The sequence below is a fragment of the Cebus imitator genome, unplaced genomic scaffold, assembly GCF_001604975.1.
Source record: "Cebus imitator isolate Cc_AM_T3 unplaced genomic scaffold, Cebus_imitator-1.0 Scaffold79, whole genome shotgun sequence".
NCBI classification, from domain to species: Eukaryota; Metazoa; Chordata; class Mammalia; order Primates; family Cebidae; genus Cebus; species Cebus imitator.
In genome coordinates this window covers 5,251,089-5,268,734 of record NW_016107394.1, presented here as the reverse complement: position 1 = coordinate 5,268,734, position 17,646 = coordinate 5,251,089, and the positions used below count along the sequence as shown (strand labels likewise).

Here is a 17,646-nt window from a genome sequence, read left to right as displayed (position 1 = left end):
TGATCAGTAGATAAACAAAATGTGTTAGATCCGTACAACCGAATGTTAGACATAAAAAGGAATGAAATGCTGATTCCAGCTACAACGTGGATGAGCCTTGAAAACGATGCATAAAAGAAACAAGACACAACTGGCCACATATTGTATGATTCCATTGATACGAAGTCTCTAGAATAGGCAAGTCCATAGAGACAGAAAGTAGATGAGTGGTTGCCAGGGCCAGAGGGGTAAGACCAGGGTAAATGGGGAGTGACAGTGCATGCGAATGAGGGCGGGGGTGTTGTTAGGATGATGAGACTCTTTTGGGATTAGATAGTGGTGATGATTGTACAACCTGTGAATATACCAGAAATTGAAGACTGTATATTAAATACTGAATTGTATACTTTGAAAGGGTAAATTGTATGGCATGTGAATTATATCTCTGTTTCTAAAATGCTAATACTTCCTTCCTAGGGCTGCTGTTCTAGTTTATGCATGGAGAGTACCAGGAACAATGCCTGGTTGTTCCCCTCTCTGGTCCTCTTAGGGCCCTGGGGGCCTTTGTGTGTCCTGCTCACATTGTCTTCCTGGGCCTCAGACAGGGCCTGGTACAGAACATACGACTGAGTTTCTGGAGTCCCGCAGGCCAGGGCTGGGGTCCTGACACCTCAGTATAGCTATGTACGTCTGGGCAAATTGTTTTTCTGCTCTGAGTCCCAGGTTCTTCGTTAGCAAAATAGAACAAAAATAACTACTTCACAGTGGTGTGGGGGACTGGATGACACCCGATACTCAGGGTGTGTGAGGTGCCCCAAGCCCATTGCCACCTGTCACACTCAACCAACATTGGCCCCCGGAGGCCGAGGCTCCCACAGATATCTCCAGGGTGCCAAGCAGGGCTGGGGCACTAGCTCCTGGCTGCTGCCCCATCCCCCCACAGGCCTCACCAGGCTGGGGGGCGCTCCCTGTGTCTGGAGAATGAATACTTTGGGGCACTAGAGCAGTTCCTAGATCGAGCACAGTGCAGTTATGGGACAGCAGCCAGGCATTGCCCCTTGTTCTTTGAGCCTTAGTTTATTGAACTGTCAGATGGGCTTAGGACACAGAACCTGCCACTTCCCATGACTGTGCTGATGAGATGGGACAATGAATGTAAAGTATTTACATGGTGCCTGATGTATTTTAAGTGCCCAACACATCTCAGCTTGTATGATAATTTCTTCTAAAACGTTTATTTTGAAAGTCTGCTTCGTGCTAGACACTGTTCCAGTTACTGGGAATACAGCAGAAAATACAACAGACAAAAATCCTTGCCTTCATGGAAACTGCATTATAGTAGGGCAAACAGACAGGAAAAATAAGTAAGTTATATTTAAGGACATGATTGAGAAAACAAGGCAGAGAACGTGGGAAGGAGATTAGGGAATGTGGGAAGGGGGTACGGTTTTATAGAAGGTGACCTGGGACAGTCTCATTGAGAAAAGGACATGTGGCCGGGCGCCGTGGCTCATGCCTGTCATCCCAGCACTTTGGGAGGCTGAGGCGGGTGGATCACCTGAGGTCAGGAGTTTGAGACCAGCCTGGCCTACATGGCAAAACCCTGTCTCTACAAAAATGCAAAAATTAGCCAGACATGGTGGTGGGCCCCTGTAATCTTAGCTACGTGGGAGGCTGAGGCAGGAGCATTGCTTGAACCCGGGAGGCAGAGGTTGTGGTAAGCTGAGATGGTGCCACTGCACTCCAGCCACTGTACTCCAGCCTGGGTGACAGAGCAAGACTATCTCAAAAAAAAAAAAAAAAAGAAGAAAGAAAAGGATATTTGAGCTGAGACCTGAAGAGAGCAGGGGAAAGAGGAGGGGAGGGAGTCATACAGGTTTCTAAGGGAAGAGCATTCCAGGTGGGAACAGCAGCATGCCAGGCCAGCGAAGAACATGGAAGAAATCAGTGTGGCCAGAGGAGAAGGAGTAGGGAGGATGAGGTCCTGAGTGGGAGGCAGGAGACAGATCCTTGGGGACCTGCAAGGGTGGGGCCTGTGACTCCAAGTGAGATGGAGCCCCACTGCAGTGCTTTGAGCAGGGGAGACCCTCCCTGACCTAGGCTATAATGACTTGCTGTGTAGTGCCTGACTCCTCACCCTTCCCCGATCTCACTGCCCTGTGCTTCCTCCTGCAGGACCAGCTGGGGGTCTCCATGGGCGCCTGAGGGCCAGGCGCCAGGGCTGTGGGCACGAGTATGGTGAGACACCAGCCCCTGCAGTACTATGAGCCACAGCTGTGCCTCTCCTGCCTCACGGGCATCTATGGCTGCCGTTGGAAGCGCTACCAACGTTCGCACGATGACACCACGCCGGTGAGCCACACTGGAAGGGGGTTGGAGGGACCCAGTGGGCCCCAGCAAGCCTGAGGGGCTGGGGGAGAGGTGTAGCTCTGTCTCTGCTGACTTGCTCTGGACAGGCCAATAGCCTTTCTGGGTTTCAGTTTATTCCTCTGTCAAATGGCCTCATGGTAATTCCTGAAACCGACGACCAGGAGGGCAGGGAAGGAGTTCATCCTGTTGACGAGTTGTTAACACTCCTCTGACATTGTTGAGGTTAGGCTGCTCCAGAAGGAAAGGGTCACCCTGAGGTGAGCAGAAGTCCTCAGCTTCCTGGCAGATCCCAAAAGGCAGGCAGGCAAACAGGCGGGTGGTAGAGACATGGTTAGGAGGTGGGCCCGGCCATCCTGGAGCCTGGGAGCTGGCAGGGTTACAGCCTGGCACTGGGACTCAGTCACCTGAGCCATAGGCCTGTCAGAGCTGGCAGCAGGTGCACAGCCAGATGAAGAAAGCATCCTTCAGTGCCCGGCTCCCCGGGCCAGACCTAAGCTGCACTCCTGTCCCTGGGGCGCTGTCAGCCAGTGGATCTAGTTTCTTCTCTGAAGGAACCAATTCCTGTGTGGTGTTTATCTAAAAGCTTTACTGTCTGGAGAACAACTTTCCTCCTCCTTCTTGCTTGTCTGAACAAAGAAGCCAGCCTCTAAATTCCGCCAGCCCCAGAAGAGGCTGGAGTGACCAGGGCTGGCAGGGTTTGGGGGTTGTGGTTGCAACTGATGTCAGAGGCCCAGTAGGCATGGTTATCTGTCGGGGGAGGTCAGGGAAGCTTATCCACCTGTCTGCCCTCCTCTGCCTGTGCTGGTGAGGGATAAGTGCTAGACTGGGGAGCCTGAGTTCATGACCCCCAAACAGTGAAAAGCAGGAACTGCCAGGGTGGGCACCAGGCCTGATTCATTGTCATGTCCCCATTCCCAGCCACAGAGGAGTCAAGTGACCAAACTGAGGCAAAGGAGAGGGAAAGGCCTGCCCAAGTCCATAGAGCAGGGCCTTGGCAATGCGAAGACTAAAGCCCTGGTCTCTCTACTCCAGGCCCCTGCTGGGAAGCCGTGTGACATACCCTGTCACAGCTTTCCCTCTTATGTGGAGGGGCACAGGCCGTGGGCTCTGGAGTCAGATGGATTCAGGTTTTGGGGGTGTATCCTCTACTTGAATCTAGTTGCCTGTGAGCTCCCTCACCTGTGAACTGGAGGGGAAACACATCCCTCTCAAGGAGCCACTGGGCCACGACATGCAATGAGGGCTGTGATGTGAGCAGCGCGGTGCCAGCTGTCACTAGCCATTGAGACATGCCATTCCAGATGCCCAAGCCTCAGCTTCTCCATCTCTGAAATGGGAGCTAGGTTCTGATCTTGGCTTCAGAATTCCTTGGCCACTTTGCCTTCCTCCACCCTCTGTTCTGGATCTGGACCTGGGCAGTAGAGGCCCAGCAGCCCCTGGTGGGAATGGGTGGTGAGACAGCTGAGGCTAAAGTGAGAAGAAGGATGGCCGAGCTCCCAAGCAGGAAGCCCGTGGCCATCAGGGCAGACGTTGGGGAAGGCACATCTTCCAGGAGCCTCATGTCTTTGGTGGGCCCAGGGCTGGCCAGTCATAGGCGGTGGAGTCAGGAACTGATGGGTCTCGGCTGTGGCCAGCACAGGGTCCAGAGTGGAGGAAGTGGGCCGAGGCTGGTTTTGAGCTGACTAAGAACCAGAACAAAATGTGCCCTGCAAGGCTAGGGTCTGGACCGTCCTGCTGGAGGGTCAGCAGGAGGCCATGAGCCAAGCTTAGAAATGGTTGGTATAGGGCTTTGTAGCAGCTCTGGGTGGCAGTGTCTCTGCAGGAAGGGCTGAGCTCACCTCAGGTGACCCCAAACTCACAGCTGAAAATGAGCATCCTCTCCTCCCCCGCCCCTTTCTCCCTGCAATAGCTCACTTTGCTCCGCACCCACCCCCAGCCCCGCCCCCGTCTCCTGCCACTTCCTGGTTCCCAGCCTCTGCCCCTCATCCTTTCTTTCTCTCCCTATTTCTCTTTTCTCTCCCCATTTTTCCCTGAGGCAGCTGTGTGAGGGCAGCTGTGGGGCTGGACTCACCAGCCTGTCACAACAAAGGAATAGTGATCTGGTGTCTCAAAGACAGGGCTGGTGCAGGGTAGGGGCTCCAGAAATTTCTCTGAACAAATAGAGGCCTTGCCTGAGCTCTGGGGGTGCTGGTAGGGAGAGGAGAGCTGCCTGGGCTGAGGGGTGGTAGACAGGCCTCTGCCAGTGAGCCTGGTGCCTCTCCTTATTCTCACCACTCCTGCCCCAGGGGAGGAATCCTCCCTGTATCTCCCAACTCAGAGAAGCCTGGTTCAACTCCTGTGAAACCCCATCTCTCTGGGTCTCACCTGTGAAATGGTTGACAGGTGGGAGAGTCACGAGGGATTTTATTCTCATCCTCAGGCTGGAAAATGATGTGTGAAAGTAATAGTATCTGTTAACATTTATTGAGTACCTACTGTATGCAGGGAGCAAATGGTTTACATGCATTGCCCTAGTCATTATTGTAACATCTCCATGGGGCATGTTTAATTGTGTGCCCATTTTACAGATGGAGAAATCAGTCACACAGGCTGATGACAGATTTGCAGCCTAAGCTGCTGGAGACTAGGGAAGGCAATGTGTTGAAGATGTGGGTTTAAATGAGAGTTTGCTGGAAGAAGAAAGGCAGGGGAACTTGGGAAGTTGCCTGATGGAGAAGAAAGAGCACTGGACCAGGAGCATTTGAGACAAGATGGGGAGTGGCCTTGAATGCCAGGCTTGGAACCCTCAGTGTTTCCCTGGTTATGGTGCAGCCCTGGGCTCTGAGGTAGATCCTGAGGAGTGGAGAGGGTGGGTGGAGGGAGCCTGGGAAGGTCCGCTTTCTCTCCATCCACACTGGTCTCCCTCCTTCCTCCCTGTCCAGCCTGACACATTCCCATCTCTTCCTTTGTCCCCCCAGCCCCCCCAGGACACACACTTAACAAATAAATAAGCAGGAAACCAGGACCAGAGAGGTGAAATGGCCTCTTCCCTTGCCCCCAGTTCCGAGGAGTGGAGGAGCCTGGCAGCAGGAGGCCAGGCTCACTCCACAGCCAGGAAGGGGAAGCAGAGCTTTTTATAACTGGGGATAATTAATTGGTTGTTGTCTGTGACTCATTACTCTAATACTGCCAGTTAAGGACTTGGTAGGACAGAAGACTGTTCTCTGGCCTTCCCCACAGGGTCCCCTGAAGACTGTGTCTGCAAAAGGCAGTGTCAAAACCAGCTTCTATGTAGAGAGGGATATAGGTCAGATGCCTGGAGGAACTTCCCAGCCAGAGTCTCCGAAGGAGACAGACTGTGATAGCCGACTCTTGCACTTCTGTAGTACAGTTACCTTTTGAATGCTGCTTTAATTTTAACTGATTCCTTCAGGAAGAGTAGGGGAGTTATTCAGGCCAAGGGGCTGAAGACACAGTCGCCACTGCCCCACTCACACCCCCAGGCCTGTGCCCTCTCATCTCTTTCACACCAAACAGTCTTGTCTGGAGTGTCCTGATTACTTATTCAGTCAACAAAGCTGCCCTGCTACCTGCTCTGGGGTCATAAGTATATCAGACCTGGTTCTCTCCTCCCTTGAAGGGCCCCCAGGCTTGTAGAGGGGAACAGACAAGAACAGACACACCCAGACCACCCAGGGTGATTATTTTGGAGGTCTGGGGAAACCGTGGTTGCAGGGAATGCTTGCCTGAGCTGGCCTCTGGGAGGGTTAGCCCCGTCTCCCAGAGCAGGGAAGTGTTTGGGGCAGGGGGAACTGTGCGCACAAGAGCGTGTCTTGTGTTCAGGAACTGAAAGAAACTCAGTCTACTGGCTCAGGTGCGGGGAGGGGGAAGGGTGCTGCTGCATGGGCCTGAGCTGAGCTGAGGAGCCTGGGCTTCATCCTGGGCAGTGGGGCCTGAGTCAGGCTGGGGCTGTGTGAGGAATGCTGCGGCCCAATTGTGGAGGATGCTCTGAGGGCCCTCAGGTGGAGGTGGGAGGGCCAGTGAGGCTCAGGTGTCTGTGTGGGGAGCAGGGAGGCATACACAGGGATAGGCTAGGGGAGGGATTCCAGAGACACCTAGAAGGTGTCATCAATGGACTGGTTGTGGACTGAGGTTCAGAGGGAGTGTCTGATGGTGATTCCCATCCTCCCTTGATGCCCAGCGTTGGTGGATGGAGGCCAGTCCTGGAGATGGGAACCCATGCTGTGCCCCAGGAGCAAGTGAAAGGAGAGGTCTTGGTAGTGTCCAGGAATAGCAAAGGAGGGGTGGTCAGAGCAGACAAATAAACCTCCCCAGCCCCAGCTGCCTGCCTCCTATGATGGGATATGGTGAGAGCCCCCTGTCACCCTGCCCTGGTAGGAAGATACCCACTGCAGGGAAATCCATCCCCAGCTCTTCTGCCCCTTCCCCTCTATGCTCATCCACGCCAGCCACCCTGAGCTCCTCCACATCCCCAGGATAACCTCACCCTTCACAGCTCTGGGCCTTTGCTCCTGCCATTCCTTTTGCTTCAAAGTCCTGTCTTTTTTTTTTTTTTTTTTTTTTTTCCTGCACTTGTTGCCCAGGCTGGAGTGCAATGGCACGGTCTCAGCTCACCACAACCTCTGCCTCCTGGTTTCAAGTGATTCTCGTGCCTCAGCCTCCTGAGTAGCTGGGATTACAGGCACGTGCCACCGTGCCTGGCTAATTTTGTATTTTTAGTAGAGACAGAGTTTCTCCACGTTGGTTAGGCTGGTCTCGAACTCCTGACCTCAGGTGATCTGCCCGCCTCAGCCTCCCAAAGTGCTGGGATTACAGGTGAGAGCCACTGCACCCAGCTGGAATGTCCTGTCTTTCTCCCCTCTGCCCCTTAAGACTGATTGCAAATCCCCCTCCATGCCCCCAATTTCTGTCAAAAAAATAGCCCTCCTCCTTCCTTTCTCTCCCTACTGCTCTCTCTCCCTCCCTTCCTCGCTTCCCTGGGGTCCCACAGCACCTTGGCCTGTGCTGGCCACGTGGTGTGATAGTTTCCCACTGGACTCTTTTTAGGACAGGGCCTGGGCCTGCACACTGCAGAGACCTGACTCAGAGGAGGTCCTAGGACAAGATTTGCTGAATGAAGGATTTGCTGAATTGAATGTATGTGTTCATGAGTGAGTGAGGAAGCAGTTAGGAGATGTGACTGCCATCTTGCTGACCAGGTGGGGCAGCCGGACCCCCAGTGAGCTGGCAGAGAACATAGGTGTATGTGTGTGGACAGGTGTGTGCTGCGTTCTTGGTGCTGCCTCCTATGCTCTTGACTGTGGTTGGCAGTGGAGGGTGCTGCCTCATTCAGAGGGACCTACTAGATCACCCTTGGAGCTGGGATTGGGCTCTGCCAGTCCACAAGATAAAGAAAGAGATGAGTTTCCCAGCTGGCTCCCACTTTTTGTCCTATCAACCAAATGGATTTGTGTCCAGGATGTGGAACTGGAAAGAATGGATCCTACTTAGGAAATCAGAGCAGACTTCAGAGATGAAGCAGCCTTTGAGATGGGCTCCAGGGTGTGGTTGGATTGAGCCAGATGCCACTGGGCATTCCTGGCAAGGGAGCTACAGCCTCAACTTTACCCTGCCTCCCAGTAACTGAGTGTGGGATCTCAGGTCAGGCCCAGACCCTCTCTGCGCTTGAGCTTGCTTGTCAGTTAAGTGGAGGCACAAATCTATGTCCTACGGATCCAATTAGATCATGGATAGGAATGTGCCTCCCGTCTTGTACCAAAGAGACCATTGTTCCAACCTTGCAGAAAAACGTGCCCTCCCTACAAACTGTCAAAGTGATGGCTTTCTTTCCTCCAGTGCTTTGAGGAAAAGAGACCCGGCAGGGGTGAGAGGCCCTCTGAGCTTTATTTCTCTCACTTCTAAAGTTGCAGGGTTGCTGTAAGGATAAGAAACTAGGAGATGATATTACATCCATGAGAGAGAGAGAGTAGGGCCGGTTTGTTGCAGCACAAGGAGGTGAGGATTTATCACTGCAATAAAGCCATGTTGTCTGTTGCCTTCGGAAACCCCCACACCCTGCCTAGCTCCTCTCGGAATAGTGCCAAGGGCACCTGGCATGATCACACCACACTCCAGGGGAAGTGGCTTAAGTCTTGTTGATGGCACTCTGCGAACATCTTGAGTGTCAGGTTATGGAGCCAGGGTAGGGCAGGAGATGGGGCATTACCAGGGGACTATGGCCACCCACCCTGTGATGTGGTCAGGGTCCTATGAAGGGCTCTGGGATGGTCCTTCCTAAGGGCCCCTCAGCCTTTCTGCTCATGTCTCCCCAAGGGGCTGATGCCAGTGCCAAGGAATAGGCTGGGAGAGACAGGGTGCTCCAGGCAGGACTTAATTGCATTCTCCTGCCTAATGAACTGCTCTGAGTGCACCCCAGCAGAAGCAAGGACAGAGGCCTGATTGCCCAGCTCTCTGTAGTCCAGAAAAATAAATCCAGCCTCTTAGGCTGTCAGGAGCCTGCTGGGGGTGGGGATTCTAATCCCTTTCCCTGCTCGGCCCTAATGCTGCAATCTCTCTCCGACCTCCCCAGGCCACCACCTCCCCCAAATCTCCCGGATCAGGGCCAGGGTAATCCTGCCAGAACCTGCCCATCTCTCCCTTTTGGGAGCTCCCTGCACCTTTTCCAGCTGACTTTTCCCAGGCTTTCCCATGCATCAGTCCCCCCATTTGGAACTTGGTAAAGGTGGAACAGGCTGATCATTGGAAGAGCTGAGGTGCCCAAGGTTTCGGTTGCAGGTGGCAGATTCAGGAGTAGGCACTCCTCAATCTCCCCCTCTTGGTCTCTGTAGGACCATGTGCTGAGGGCACATATGGGCACTGGGATCTCAAAGAAGAGCTGGAACCACTGGGGGCAGGACTTGACCGAGCAGGAAGGAGCTATGCCAGGCAGAGCCTGCACAAGGGGGAAAGGGCTGCCTTGGGCCAGATTGGAAAACTTGGATACACATCCGCAGGCATCTGAGAACTCACTGTGTGGTGAACGAACGTGGAAATTACTACCAGTATCACAGATGATGTAGGGACAGCTGAAGCATCCATTTGGTGAAAGTAAAATTAGATCCTTGCCTCTTACTTCACACCAAAATAAATTCCAGATGGATTAAGATGTATTTTTTCCTATTTTTAAACTTTTTTCCTATTTTGAAGGCATATATTTCTTGAAAAAATTTAAACAACTTAGAAAGATGTAAAAGAAATTCTAGGCTTCATGCTTTAGAGATAAGGCTTTCAAACCTCTCTTCGCACACGTGACATCCATATGGAACTATATATAGATGGATGTAGATGGATGGGTGGATTGCAGATTGAAATGTAAACAATGAAACCGAGAAACTGTGGGTGTAAAATATTAAATATATGATCTTGGGCCACCTTTCTTAAACACAACACCAAAGGCAAAATGTATAAAGGAAAAGAGGGATAAATTTGACTGCATAAAAATTTAAATTCCTATACAGAAAGCATGCTACAATTATTTCAAATGACATACAAGAAAAAATATACAGTGTGTATTAAGGTTAATACTCTTACATAGGGAAAGCTTTTACAAGCCTATAACGAGCCAGTTCCCCAGAACAAAGCCTGCTTTGCTGTGTGCCTTCATGCCCTCTGCTCCTTTCCTCTGTGTGGACTGAGGCTCCCCAACCTTGTCCTCTCAACAAGCTCTTTCCTTCCACTTTGCTGCAGGTGTCTCCTCCTCCAGGAAGCCTTCTAGCTCACCCCTCCTCCTATAACTGACAGTGTTAAGGATCTGGGCTCTGAGCTCCTTAGCAACCTGTGACCACCCCTCTCACCACACCAATTCCCAGGATTGGAGCTGTCTGTCTGCTGCCAGTCTTGGCTCAGGGTGGCCTGATTTATCTCTGAGTGTCCAAGGGCTCAACACATGTATGCAGATGACTGGAAGAGAAGGGTGAGGATGTGGAGGAGAGACACTGAGATTTAGTTTGGTACAGGGTGTGAGGAAAGGGTCTAATTATAGTTGTTACCAAATGGATGTCCAGAAGTCCCAACACCGTAAGTTGAATTCCCCATTATTTTTGCACTAACATACTAACATCCTAAGCTCTTGCCCATATTTCCAGGCCATTCTCCTTCTTTAGATTGCAGTTCCTCTATTTCTTAGTTGGATCTTTAGGAGATGAGGCGAGATAATCTCTGACATCTTAGCTAACTCTGAAATCCCAGGGTCCCTGCTCTGGCGTTGCCTATGACTCTTAAGTGTGACCTTGGGCAAGGCCCTGTCCCTCTAAGCCTGTTTCCACCTTGGTCCAACAAGGATAATTTACACGGCCTGCTCCTTGTTGCTCCAAAACACCTGGGGCATACTGGAGGTACACAAACCTGGGTGTGAATTGTGGTTCCACCATTATGTGTGCTCTTTGTGACCTTGGGCAAGTCCCTTTCCTTCTCTGAGAGCTGGTTTCCTCTGCTTTGCAGAACTGTAGGGAGGATGAGATGGAGCAAGTAAAGGGCTCTTAGGATTAGCATCCCTACCCACCCCCAATGCCATGGTGAGCTAACACAGGCCTCTGTTCCTCACAGTTGGGATGCAGCCTGTGAGTGCGATCGGGCAGCTGCTGTGCCAGGGTCTTCTTCCTCTATTGGTACTGGCTCCCAGGGCTGCAGTCTACAGGAGCCAGCCTGGCAACTGCATCTGGCTGACCGTGGCACCCACCCTGGGTTGGAGGCAGGCAATCAACCTGGCTGTCCTCAGCAGCTGGAGAGATGTGGTGTAGAACAGGGAGGAAAGGCTTGATCACTGTCTTCACATAATTAAAGGGCTGTCCAATGCGAAATGATAATTATAGGAACGATCCTGGATTTGGCGACTTACAGCTTACATCTGTAATCGTGCTGGGGCCTGGCAGCCCTCCTGTGATTTGGTGGTGATGTCATTCTGTGAACAGAGGAGGAAGCTGAGGTCAGAGGTCCTGAGCAATTGGCCCACAGCCACATAGCCAGCGGGGAGGAGGGCCAGGTGAAAAATCCAGCTCTTTTGTGTATTCTCCACTCTGTGATTATTTGACCCTAATATTTCTTACCCTCTGGCTGGCCTTATTCTGTGTGGTATCAGAGAACCAGCTGCAGGGGCGCAGTGGAGGAGGCAGATTTCAGCTCCACCTTCTGGCGGCGGAGGGAGGGCACTAACTCCCCTGCCTGGATATCAGCCTCACCAGACACTGTGCATGGGAGGTTTTAGTGGTCTGTTGTAGCATGCTGATACTGTCCCCATTTTAGAGAGCAGGAACCTGGGGCACAGAGAAGGTAAATGTATTCCCTAAGGTCACTCAGTCTTCACCAGTCTGGGATTCAAACCCAATGTCGCTAGACTCCCTCAACCTAGCTTCCTGTTGTCAGCCTGCATGTCTTGGAAGGAATAATTTTGAGTCCTCAGAGGACCAAAAGAGCATCTGGAAGGAGAGGCCCTTTCCAAGGAGCCAGTGGGGTAGAGCAGGGTGAGCTCCTGTCCTGGAGGCTGCAGACATGGTCTCTGCCCCAGGGCAGGGGGACAAGCAGGAGAGCAGGAATGGAGCAAGACTCCACTCCGGCTCTGAGAGCTCTGCAATTCTGAAAGTCTGCAACGTTCAGAGTGATGTGTATGGACTTCAGACCCCAGGTTCTATTTAGGGACCCAGGGGAGGTGCTCCATATCCTTCAGGGTCCCTACTAGTGGGAGGAGCAGCTGTGTGCATTTTGTCCTGGGGCTGCAGTCTACAGCAGCAGAGGCCTGTAGCCAGTGGCAATAAGCAGCAGGAGAGCCGGCCGCCGGACCCATGCTTCCTGTGTTGGACCAGCATTGCGGCCGGCCGCAGTCGTGCTTTGTGACTGTAGGATCCCCCGCTGCTAATGAGGTCTTTCTCCACATTCTTCTCTGAACACAGGGCTCAGGGATGGGAGGGACAGGACAGAGACAGGGGTGAAGAGAGGGGTGAAGAGGGGTGAAGAGAAGACATGACCGTCATCAGGAGACAATGAGGAGGACTGGCCTTCGGGGAAATTGACCCACAATTGCCCAGATTGCTGAGGAGCGGGCTCTTGTTCCTGAAGGGTTAGGGGAAGAATGGAAGGAGACGCAGCAGCCTCTGGGGTAGGGCCTCCAGGATTCTCCATCACAGTAGCCTCGACCTCGGCCTCCATCCCCTGGAGCAGGAATCAGCATCCTACCCCATTGACAGCCAGGGGCCACTCCTGCCCCAGCTGCTCGCCCTATCTGGTTCTTCCTTGGGCAGCCTCCAGCACACTCCTCCTGGTGCCCACCCCAGGAGGCAGCTGCTCCCTCAACTTCAGCCCCCTCAGCCTTTCTCCTGCTCTCTCAGGGGATGTCTGGGGCTTGCATAATGGCACTGCCCACTGGTGGTCGTGATCATCCCTGTCAGCCTGTGTCACATCCATCCCTCCTTATGTCCCTTACGCCACAGGTGACCACCACCTCGTGCCTGGCATGATGCTGGGCCCAGGGGACATAGAGATAGCTCAGGCCATCCCTGACCTGAGGGAGCCTGCAGCCCAGTGAGCCAGCCCTTATTAGATGCCTACTGTGTGCCACCTGAAGCCCTTCAGCTCATTTAACAGCCTCCTTTCGAGGGAGGGGCTGTTATTTCCATTTACAGCAAGGAGACCGAGGCTCAGAGGAGCCAAGTGACGTGCTGAGTGGCAGAGCCAGCTCTTCAGAGCCTGTATTCTTTCCATCTCCACAATTTACAATTTGATTGAGGGTCACAGTGGTGGGTGCCAAGAGTCTGTGCAGGATGGCTTGGGGGGGGCCTTTGAGGCCTGGTGGGATGGAAAGGCTTCCTGAAGTAGGAACAGGTCTGGCCTGGGGTCAGAGAGATGGAGGGGAGAAATCCAGGGAGCCAGGCTGGGCCTGGGATAGCCATACTGGGTCCCAGAGGGCAAGGGTGGGTTTTGAGGGGGGCTGTGCAGGCTGCCTCCCAAGGTGGAGTCAGTATACCTGGGTTCACATCTTATCCCCACTCCTCCCCAACCTGCTGACCCCTCCAACTCCCCTCTACTCACCTGTGTTGAGCCTTTATGCAAATTATGAAAAAGCGCCCCTTTCCTAGGACACGATCACCATGTGCCAGCAAATCGTCATAATAAATATGCCCCTTGATGGTCACCACGACATGAGTGGCACTTCTTAGGGGGCAATGCACGACTTGCTCAGCCATATGTGGGGGCCCTTCTCTGAGCCTCTGTGCAGTGGGGGTAGATATCCCTAAATGAACAACCCGTGGTGCTGTGCAGACTATGAGAGATGAAGAAGGGTTGTGGCCATGGCACTGGGGCAGCGATCACTGCTCTGCATCTCCGGGAGCAGGGCCAGATTGGCTTGCTAAAGGGTGGAGCACGCAGGCCTCTCTCTGCTGTAACGTGTCCTAACAAGGACCATTAGTGCCACTGGAGCCTCTTTATCAGGGGAGCTGCTCCACAGGCCACTTCCTGCAGCCACTTCCTCCCCTTCCCCTTCCCTTCCTCCCAACCCTTGCCATTCAGTGTTTTCCTCTGATTGTTCTTAGAGTGACCCCCACTGCCTGCCTCCCTCTATGCTGGGGCCTCTTCGCCCCATCTACAGGTTCCCTGTGGCCTCCAGCTTCAGCTCCCAGGACCTTAATCCTAGGTCGTCCCAACCCCAGCTCATGCCCTAGTTCTGATCATGGGGTTCCTGGCTCCTTGTTGCTTAGGTCCTGCCCGCATTCCTGCCATGCCTGGGCACCTCACCCCCCCACCACCACCGGCTCTAGTCTTGGCCGATACCCAGGGGTGGGAGGTGTAGCCCCTCATTCTTTCCCTGCCCTGCCCCACTTTAAGGGTCTGGACATGTGAGGACAACGACCTTTGGGGCATAGGACCCTGGCTGCCATGGGCCCTCCTGGGCCGTGTTGTCTTCCTGGCCTCTGTCAGCATTGCCCCTGGGCCCTGCATCCCCCTGGCCACAGGACGTGTTCCCAGCATGTACTGCAGGTTCTTTACCTTCTCGCCTCCAGGCTACTTGCCTGGGACCAGACTCATGCCAGACCCAGGCTCACCCCTCACCCAGGTCCTTCTCAGAACCTTCTCTGCTGGTTAGAGGCACACAGGTCTTACCCCTGAGGAGGCAGCATGGTCTCTGTAAACAGACAGCCATCTAGCACTGCCAGCGTGGGCGCTATAGAAGACGAGGCACTTGTTTGCGGGGATGGGTGTTAAGCCCCAGGGAAATCTCTCCTGGGTGGGTGTCTGTACTTGTGCAGGGCAGGAGAAAGGGCGTTTCCTCACCTGTAATTTTATTATCAAATCTTTCTCAAGCTCCTGTGCCACCTGGAGCACGAAGACCACCCAGACCTCAGGCACTTATGTATAGCAGGGAGGCCGACATGTATAGAGGCAGTTCTAGGGCTGTGGGGTCTGAGCCGTAAGTGAGATGCTTGCATAGGTTACAGAGCTCTGAGGAGATGGGATTCACCCTATGAAACAGGGGAGTCTTCAGGGAGGGGCACTCTGGAAGGAGTAGGGGTTTGCCTGATGAAGCAGAGAAAGGATGCTTTCTAGATGGAGGCTCTGGCTGTGTGAAGGCCTGGAGTCTGGAGAGTCTGTGTGGGGAACCATATTTAATTCTGTGCATGGGACATAAAGCACAGAGGCTGGCCTGGGCCAGGCAGAGTGGGCCCTGACGTCTACAGAGAAGCTCGGGCCAATGGGACTCTCGAGCTGGGGCATGACATGATCAGATGGGTGTCAGTCTAAAGATATGGCTCACCCTTTGGGAGACTCGGATGTTTAAGCTGGCCTGGGACTCACCGGCTGCACTCTGCAGGAAATGAAGGTTGTTATGAGCAAATAAGAATTCGAGGTGGCAAGAGGGATTCTGAGAAGGACTAATCCTGGGGTGCTGGCTGGAGGGTGGTGGAGAGATGGTCGTGCACAGGGCCAACAGCCTTGGCTTAGACATGGCAGTCTGGGCCAGCCCCACGGCCCTGCCATGGGAGGCAGGACTGAGTCCCTAGACTCAGCTCTAGATAGTTCCAGCTGTTCTCTGGGTGGTGGCTCCTAGGGTTCCATTGATCCAGAAGGGCACATGGCCTGCCCTGCTCCTAACCAGGGTTTCCCTATTCCTGACTAAGGCTGGGTCTTGCTGTGCCTGCAACTGGAGTTTGTGCTAATCTGTGTCCAGGTGGGGCAGACACAAGTGCCCTACCCTCTGAGAAGCCACCTCCCAAAACCTAAACCTGCCAGAAAGACTGGGTCTCAGGGTGTCATCACCTTTGCTTCTCTGTTTATGTACAAAGTGGGGCTAAGCAAGGCAGTCTGGTTTGCACATGACAAGGAGTGGTGGCAGCTGCTCACCCAAGCATGAGTGGCCTAACTGGGGTGACCCACCTGGACAGAAGGGTCACCCAAGCACCACCCCTCTTGCCCAGACAAGGCACGGAGTGGGCACTTAGTGGGTATGGAGTCATGGACCATTAGGGTGTGAAGGTCTTTCCTATGTTCTGGAGAGGCAGAGGATGCCACAGATATGCTGATAGTGTGCTGAGTGCTCGCCAAGCCACCTGACTTGTATTATCCCTTTTAATTCTCCATCAACTCCATGGCATAAGTACTAGTGTTGCCCTCATTTCACTTTGTGCAAACTAAGTGACAGAGAGGATGAGTACTTTGCCCAAGGTTACACGGCGTGTAAGTGGTAACAGAGATCTGAGGTTCTTGAGCAGACTGATGGTGTCTCCGCATGGTGTGGGATGGAGGGATTCTGCACAGTGAGAGGACTTTCCCTCCTTCCTGCCTATTCCTGCATGTCATCCTAAAGTACTAGTGGAGTGGAAGTCGGCTCGGTCCCCATCCTTGCGGAACCCACACTTGTCTGGGGGACACAGCAGGTCATGGTGCGCAAAGCACGAGTTTAGACAGAGGGATGCTGATGCTGTGGGAGCACTGCGGCCAGTTCGAGGTGGCAGGGTAGATCCAGGAAGGCTTCACAGAGGCAGTGGCAGGGTGGATCCATGAAGGCTTCCCAGAAGCAGTGATATTTGAGCTGACTTGAAGGATGAGCGGGAATGTTCAGAGAATAAGCCCCGAGGCAGTGGCCCTTCCAGGTTGAAGGAACTGGTTGTGAGGGTGGAAGCTGGAGAGGTCAGGGTGCTGTACCCAGAAGACTTCCCTGTTTGGCTATCAGTAAGGAGCCATGAAGAGGTTAAACTGGGGTGGTTTAGAAACATAGCAGGAGCCTGGATGTAGGGCTGCCTCCCTGACTTCACACCCTCGGGGGGAAGGTAGTCTGGATTCTTCCTCACACTGACCTCCCCTCAAGGGCTCTTGACTTGTTCTGATGATCTCAGCAGTTTCCCAGGATGCAGGATATTCCAAGCTTGTTGTGCTTCCAAGATAAGGGGACGGATGAAAGCAAGGAGAAACCGGAGGGCCAGGAGGAAGCACCTGCAGAGGCTGAGCTGGCCCCTCAGGAAACAGCAGTGGTGGTGTCAGTGTCCCCCGCCACCCCACTTCCACCTGGCTGGAGACGGGTATCTGGCTCGATGGAGGCAGCAGAACACAGCACTTCTGCAGTTTTTCTAGTCCAGAGACCAGGGCGCTGGTCCTTAATCCTCTGCTAACTTGCTGTGTGACCTGTGCAAGTGACTTGGCTTCTCTGGCCTTCAGTGTTTTTCTCTGAAGCATGGGGTAAAGGTGGAGAAGAACAACGCCTTCTTTGTAGGCATGCGTGAGGAATGTGACTTCACATGACTACTGATCACGATCACGGTGCCAGCGCCAAGGGGCCATCTCAGAATGGGGAGAGCAGTACACAGTGGAAAAACTGCAGCTAAAAGATAACAGCCCTGGCCTGGCCTGCTCTCCACCATTCTGTGACTTTGGGCTTGGTGATGGTGGACAGGTCACTTCCCTCTCTGAACCTCAGTTTCTCCCAGGGTAAAGAGGGCAGGAATTCCTGCCTGGCAGGTTTGGCTGCAAAGTGGGAGGGAGGAGAGGCCTGGTGTGATGGCTCATGCCTGTGAGCCCAGCACTTTGGGAGGCCGAGGCAGGCAGATCACAGGGTCAGGAGATTGAGACCATCCTGGCTAACACGGTGACAACCCATCTTTACTTGAAAACACAAAAAATTAGCTGGGCGTGGTGGCACGTGCCTGCAGTCCCAGTTACTCAGGAGGCTGAGACATAATTGCTTGGACCAGGAGGCAGAGGTTGCAGTGATCCAAGATGGTGCCACTGCACTCCAGCCTGGGCGGCAGAGTAAGACTCCGTCTCAAAAAAACAAAA

At 53.4% G+C, this 17,646-nt stretch overlaps 1 protein-coding gene across 6 annotated transcripts in view; it reads left to right on the top strand.

The window, feature by feature from the left end:
- GDPD5 (glycerophosphodiester phosphodiesterase domain containing 5) overlaps positions 1–17,646 on the top strand; it is a 90,741-nt gene that overhangs the window by 46,264 nt on the left and 26,831 nt on the right. For all 6 annotated transcript variants that reach the window (XR_001826590.2, XM_017533015.2, XM_017533011.2 and 3 more), the window contains one exon: positions 2,155–2,331. Coding sequence is in view for 5 of the 6 variants with exons in the window: in XM_017533015.2 (XP_017388504.1) it covers positions 2,215–2,331 (117 nt within the window). In the remaining variant the exon portion in view is untranslated. The remainder of the gene's footprint in view (positions 1–2,154; positions 2,332–17,646) is intronic.